Below are 6,998 nucleotides of genomic sequence, written 5' to 3'. Positions count from 1 at the left end.
TTCAAGCTTGTGCGTCATAATAATAAAATTTTTTTTTACACGCTAACATAGTGATTTTACGATTGAAAAATTATTTTTAGTTTATACCGAAAAGTTTGAAATTGTTCGTTACGAAAATACGAATGAAAAAAAAACTACTCGAAAGTCTTTAAATTTCGAAAGTAATATTTAACAAGGCAAATTAAGCTCCAGAGTTGATGTATATAATATGCCTTGGAAACACTTCATTTTCTACGGGTTGTTCGTTCGTTGGTGCAAATTTAAATATACAACGAAAATTGAATTAGGCTATTTTTGATGTTATTGAATGGAGCTTGCATAAATTTGCAAAAAAAGTAATTACCTTCCATGTATACTTCTTGAATAATTCAATACATTCAATTTGATAATCAACTGTTTTAGTACACTTCCGAGGAGCTGCCGAATGTAAACAATAATAATAAATTAATAAACTATTGTAAAAGAATGGATTCGGCATCACTTGCGGACTCTGAGATGTACATCGAGTATCAATCCAAGGGATCGTCTTCGATCGAAACATTTTCGATCGAGAACGAAATTGTCCCTAAAAAAGACCGCGTTTCAGAAGTCTACCCGAAAAACGAAAGCCGAGATATTTACCAAGAGTCGTTGATCGTAAGTAAGGTTACGTTCCGTTCACTCATTTGCTCGAGATCTCTAAATAGTCGATTTTAAATACCACCTCCGATAGGCACAGAACAATCAACTCGATTTCAGTCATTTTACAAACGATCTACCGGATAACGTCAAGGTTAGAATTAACGAAAATAATCGTGATGAAAAATTGACATCGGAAAACTTGACAACCTTCTCGTGCTTTCAGATACTTTTGGTTTACGCTCGAAGCGGCGATCATCAGTTCGACACGATAATCACCGTAGCCCAAAAACTCGGCTGGATCATATCTGTGGCGCGAAACATCAGAGAGGCGACGGAACTCGCCAACTCGCACGCCTACGACCTGGTGATCATCGACCGCCGGAGAAAACAAGATTTCAACGAGGCCGATCAGATATGCAGGTACTTTGTTGAGCGGATTTTAATTTTGAATAAAAAAAAGAAGTAACGCGAGTTTTCGTTTTGCAGCGTTTTATTAAAAATAAATACAACGAGGAAATGGAGCATCCTGGCACTGGTCAAAAAATTGTTAGCTTCAAAACAATAATTCTACGCGATCTTTTTCTCTGAATATCAACTTTCTATTCCGTTCCTTTTTTTCCAGTTACTTTTTAGACAACGACAGACACGACGAGAAATCTCTGCTTCGACTGCTGAAGATCGGTTACGGCAAAGTACATGCATAACAAACGCCGCGATCCACATTCGCGCGCGCACTAAGGTAAAAAGTTGCTTCCCATGCAAATGCCAACTTTACAATCGTCACGTGGCAGGCGCTGCTGGAATGTTCGCACGAGAGCATCCTGATGAACGAGCTGGTTGGCGTTTACCTGGCTCACCGGCAGCCTCGACCTCAATTGACGGCGGGTCAGCTGCTGTATCAAGCCTGCGACAGATCCCGCGACATGGTGCACATTATAGACGAGAAGGGCGTCCTTCAGGTGAATTTTAATAATGCCGAAGAAAGAAATCGGGCGGAAAATTAAATTACAGATACAGTTCGTTAGCTCGTCGAACCTCAAGTGGCTGGAGTGGACGATCGACGAGATGATCGGCAGAAATCTGCAGTACATGGTAGCGGATGATAACGTATGGATCAGCATGTGCGATCGTATGATTAAAAGCGAGGAATTCAGAGGTACGATAGTTTTGAGGAATAAATACAATGGATTAGTAAGAACGACATGCAAAATCGTGCCTTTGTTTACGAATTCAAGGTACTAAAAAATTTGAATTGTATTTGTATAGTTTATCATTTGTCATAACTGTTGTTGTTGATTAATTTTAGTGAAAAATACTACGTACTATATTACGACGTCGATGGAATGCTAAAAAGTACATATCTTTGTAAATTACTAATTATCAAGTGTTAAAAATTACCAATGAGGCATTTTATAGAGGATGATATTGCTACTCCTACAATCAAATCAAATAACAATAATTCCCGTCCTCAAGTCAGTCACGACAAAACTACGCACAACACAGAAGAGCCCGTAGAAACAACGTGTACGCAAAATTTCAATACTAAATAATTAATTCAGTATGCTCATTAATTGTTTGTTTTTCTTAAATTAAGCAGTGAAATCAAATTTGAGCAAACATAATACGTCGAGAAATTCTATCAGATCCACTTCATCCAGCATTGTTTTAAATGTAAATTTGTTATAAGATAAAACAGTTTGTATTTTTTAATAAAAAAATGCTTATCAACAGGCAGATTCAAGCAGAGCTCCAACACCCACTCGGATTCTCGTAAAACCGTATAATCCAAAGGTCAAAGGTCTTACTCTCTTGAAAAATCCACAAGATCCCGACGAACTCGAGCGACTTCTACAAAAACCCTTCGAGTGGGATTTCGATATTTTCAAGCTGGAAAAGATAACAAATAAACGGTATGATTATTCCCTTAATTATTTCACAACAAATCGCTTCTCTAATTTTGATTTTTTTTTCGTCGTAAGGAAGACCGCTCTATTACTTGGGCTCGCGACTGCTGCTGCGCTACGACTTGCCGACTCACCTGAACTGCGACGAGTCGACGATGCTGAACTGGCTGACCGCCATCGAGTCCAACTACAAGCGGGACATCTCGTATCACAACTCCACCCACGCGATCGACGTGCTCCAGGGTGTCGCCTGCTTCATGCAGTCCGAGAGCTTGAGGAGCATACTCGAGCCGCTCGACGAGATCGCTGCCCTGCTGGCCGCGGCCGCCCACGATATCGATCATCCCGGCAAGTCCAGGTATTATAAATGCGCGAGGAGAAACGTGTGATTGTGGCTTTTTTTGGTAATCAGTAAATTTTAATCCTTGATTTTTTTTTCGAGCAGCCAATTTCTGTGCAATGCCAGGGATGAATTGGCTATACTTTACAACGACATCACCGTTTTGGAAAATCACCATTGCGCGCTCATGTTTCAAATTACTTTGTCCGACGACAGCGTGAACATTTTTAAGGTTTGCATTGAAAAAAAAAGTTATAGTTGAAAAATAAAATCACGCGGGCGTAATTTTGTCAGAACTGCGATCGCGAGACTTATCACAAGGTGCGGAGTAATATCATCGACATGATTTTGGCTACCGAAATGACGAAACACTTTGAGCACTTGTCGAAATTTTCCAACATCTGCCGCAGAAATACCATAATACCGTTTGTGGAGTCAATGGTAAAATATCTATTTTTCAATGCGATCGAACATCCGAGCTTTATACGCTTTTTTATTCTCACCCGAAGGACAAGAAGGCATTTGTGCTGCCGGAAAACATGACTCTGACCAAGCGCATGATCATCAAGTGCGCCGACGTGTCCAATCCCACGCGGCCTTTCAGGCTCTACTTCGAGTGGTCTCGACGCATAGCCGAGGAGTACTTCAACCAGGTAGTAATTATCGCGCCCCTTCTCGCATTCTCGAGCACGACAATTTCAATTTTCCTTTCACTCTATGTAACAAGGATTCGTGCGTCCATATAGACACATCCTTGTCGAATAGCGTTTAGGTTCTGTGCAACTATCGATAATAGTTTGTTTCTCGTGTAGACGGACGTGGAGAAGCAAAAAAAGTTGCCACTGGTCATGCCGGCGTTTGACAGAACTACCTGCTCCATACCTAAATCTCAAATGGAGTTCATTGATTACATCATAAACGATATGATGGAAACTTGGGATGGTAAGATACATAGCTCATGACTTTTTTCTTTTATCTCTTGATATTTTCGTAACAATAAGTGTGATTTACTCGTGTCAGATTTCATCGATATGCCAGAAATAATTGGCAATTTGAGAGAAAACTACACAAAATGGAAAATACTTTGCGTGAGTTATTGAAATAGTTTATATTTTTAAATATTTTTACCATTAAATGGTTGATGGATTGATATTGATTGGTACATTCTATGTCGAAGAACGACGGAACAAAAACCCTTGAAGATCTCGAAAAATTGCAAGAGCGCCATGACTTGAATTTGGGGTAATTTTAGCAATGAAAGTCCGAATATTGGTGCAGCGGTGCAACTATAAGGTCTTCTGATAAGATAATCAATGTTAGGATATATTTAATTTATACGTCAAGTTCGATGTTCTCTGTTTTTAACGTAAATAAAAAATAATTGTCGATTTTCTGTGACTTTACAGTAATCAAATGATTTATGTACGATTGAAGAGACGGAGTGTGACGAAGAGATGATAGCCGACTATACTTTAAACGCTGCAATTTTCCGTCGTCGCTTAATTTATTATTCATGAATGGTTATCGGTTTACCTACTTCGTAAAATGCATATTATAAGTAACTTTATGATAAACTTAATTTTACTGAATTTTTCATTGTCTAATATTGATGATATATTAGACAATATAATATAATTGTTGTAATTAATTTTTTTCAGATGATTTTCCATGGCTAAAAAAACAAGTTTTTTTACATTTGTAAGAAATTTAAAGTGTATTTAAAATAGTGCAACAACAATTCTAAATAGTTTTTAAAATTTCATAAAGTTTTGCATGATAGTAAAGCCTGATAAGCCGGTTTTCATCATCTGCAAGACCAAACTCCATATAACATTTTTTTTTAATATTAACCCTTAGAAATTTTACTCACGTTACAATAGGTTTCCATGGAAAGTGGAAACATTTTGCCTCCCGTCAAAAATGAGTACTGCAAACTCCTAACCATTATGAATTGTACCAAAAATTTAGACTTCTCGGACAAATTGTACCAGCCGCAAGCGCAACTACGACGAAAATGTATAGGATAATTACTCGCAACGGGAGAAAAGTCGCTATAAGTACCAAACGTCGAAAACTTCTTCACTGGCGTTAATAATTTCTTGACCCGGCAGAAAGATATAATAGAAATGCATGAAGCCAGCTAGGAGTACCATCGTATAGCGAAACATGTCTTCCGGATTATTTTTCAGCAGCAACTCAAAATCGCAAAAATGTTATTGGCACAATATGTTTGAGGGTTTACATCGTAATATAAATTTTGATCACTCACTATTGCCATACCCCCGCCAAACATCATCATATTCAAAATGAGCGTTATAAACCAAGCTATATTGAAGCAGTCCTCCAATTCAGCGACATAACTGTTTTTAACATAGAGACTAGCTCATTCGTACTTTTGATTATCTTTTAAAAAATCACTTACGCCAAGGCTTGCCGGTGAACATTGACGGCCTCTAGAATGTATGGAATAGGCCAATTTGATTTCCAAGGGTTTCCATTTCGCTCCTCGATTTTTCGCATTAATGTGTTTACCTTTGATAGACGATATCTGTACAAAAATGAATAAAATCGATTTTATTCGAAATCGATCGTTCAAAACTCACTTGGCCAAAGCGAATAAGCCAATGACGTAGTGCGACAGCATCATGAAGCCCAGGTCGAACGTCACCAAGACGGTTATCGTTCCGACGCCGCCAAATACGGCTTGGGCGATCAAGGGATAATAATACTCCTCGATGTCGACGCCGTACTCGGCGTAGTAGGGCAGGGCCTTGGGCCGAGTCGCATTTTTCAACGGCACCACGTAATCGAGAAGCGGCGAAAATATCGGCATAGAGAGAAAAATCGTCGTGCCGATAATTATGAAGATCGAGTAGAGCTTAACGACGTCTCTGCCGTTTCTCATGTTATCGGTCATGATTTTGAGCTCCTCGGCGTCCTCGATCATACGCCAGTGATCAGCGACCTTGGCGTAAAATTTTTTGAACTGTAATCGAAAATTCATTAATTCAAGCTGTTAATGAAAAAAAAAAGAATGAAATTTTAAATCTTTTTACGGATTTTCTCTTGAGAACACTGATAACTAGTTTATTGAAAACTGCTAGCAAGTACATTTCGCCCACGATATTCTCAACGACGATCTCGATATGAACGCCGATTTCGTTGATCAGCCTAACACCCTAGAGAGGCAGAAATTGTTAGACTGAACGAATTTTGCGTATCTTTAAATTTACCATCGAGATCATAAATGACAAGGTGAATACAAAGACATAGATCCAAGAGATACAATTTCTTCGATCACTTTGAAAACAATAGAGGCCTATGACTTTTTGTAGTTTGACGGTAATTGTCCAGTATTCGGTATCGAATAACCCCAGCTCCTCTTGATTTTTTTCACTCATAATGACCAATTCAAAAATTGAAGGTATAGCAATTGGAAAAAAGTTCGACTACGCGTCGAAGCGTTGATTCATAAAATTAAAAAACTAGTCGAAACATTGTTAAGTATGGATACCCTCTTACGATTTATGGCGCATTTACTTCTACAGTATAATATACATTAACTTACACTCATGTCATCTATGAGTAAGATTTACACTATAAAGCGCAATCTAATTTCATTTAATATAAGAGTCAATAATAATTACGTAGAAATATATATAAATATTTTTTCTTATTGCCAGTTGTGGGTGCGCTTATAGTTAATTATACAAATGCTCGAGCCGGTATTATTTTTATGAAACGCAGTTTATATAATGAGGCGCAACGCGATTACGAGTCAGTAATGTTAAAGTGACGAAAGAATGTAAGAAATTTTGAGGAATAATTAGCCGATTAAAATAACTGCATTAAATTTTAGTTCGAAATAGTTCAAGTTCTAATCATCGATCGATGAGTCTGTGATAATTATCGAGTTCCGGTACACTCGACGGTCAACATGTGAAATTTTGTTGATAATCTATCAATAGCTCTGATTCTAAAATTATAATTTAGTCTGTACTAGATTGGGTTTTACCCAAAAATTCAATAATTTTTCTTCATGAGATTGAGCCTTTATGTATTACAGGTACAGTTTTTACTCTTTTTGACTACTAATTATCACTAATAATGTATAGTCTTGCAAACTAAATTGG

The 6,998-nt window shown here is 37.8% G+C and overlaps 2 protein-coding genes across 2 annotated transcripts; one reads left to right on the top strand and one right to left on the bottom strand.

Moving 5' to 3' along the window:
- Positions 1–465: 465 nt before the first annotated feature.
- LOC106659410 (high affinity cAMP-specific and IBMX-insensitive 3',5'-cyclic phosphodiesterase 8-like) lies at positions 466–4,096 on the top strand (the record flags this gene model as incomplete). Its single annotated transcript, XM_014381967.1, has 16 exons — positions 466–636; positions 713–772; positions 845–1,041; positions 1,244–1,313; positions 1,413–1,580; positions 1,639–1,856; positions 1,928–1,974; positions 2,038–2,132; positions 2,353–2,531; positions 2,605–2,883; positions 2,971–3,097; positions 3,160–3,306; positions 3,375–3,518; positions 3,678–3,807; positions 3,886–3,953; positions 4,043–4,096. Coding segments are annotated over exons 1-16 (2,154 nt in total), but the record flags the coding sequence as incomplete, so codon positions are not given.
- A 615-nt stretch (positions 4,097–4,711) lies between these two features.
- On the bottom strand, positions 4,712–6,332 carry LOC106659411. The gene is made up of 7 exons (XM_023462122.1): positions 6,099–6,332; positions 5,922–6,044; positions 5,469–5,851; positions 5,288–5,413; positions 5,135–5,225; positions 4,927–5,060; positions 4,712–4,868 (listed from the first exon to the last, which is right to left on the bottom strand). The coding sequence occupies exons 1-7, from the start codon at positions 6,264–6,266 to the stop codon at positions 4,712–4,714; spliced, it is 1,182 nt and encodes a 393-aa protein (XP_023317890.1). The 5' UTR covers positions 6,267–6,332.
- Positions 6,333–6,998: the final 666 nt, after the last annotated feature.

Source organism: Trichogramma pretiosum, unplaced genomic scaffold (genome assembly GCF_000599845.2).
Source record: "Trichogramma pretiosum strain Unisexual culture from Peru unplaced genomic scaffold, Tpre_2.0 scaffold20, whole genome shotgun sequence".
NCBI lineage: Eukaryota > Metazoa > Arthropoda > Insecta > Hymenoptera > Trichogrammatidae > Trichogramma > Trichogramma pretiosum.
This window is presented reverse-complemented; position numbering and strand designations above follow the sequence as displayed.

Coding starts and splice junctions, on each gene's coding strand:
- LOC106659411 (XM_023462122.1), bottom strand. CDS start 6,266: ATGAGTGAAAAAAATCAAGAGGAGCTGGGGTTATTCGATACCGAATAC. Junction 5,852..5,921: donor GTGTTCTCAAGAGAAAATCC/GTAAAAAGATTT, acceptor TTTCGATTACAG/TTCAAAAAATTTTACGCCAA. Junction 5,414..5,468: donor GGCTTATTCGCTTTGGCCAA/GTGAGTTTTGAA, acceptor ATTTTTGTACAG/ATATCGTCTATCAAAGGTAA.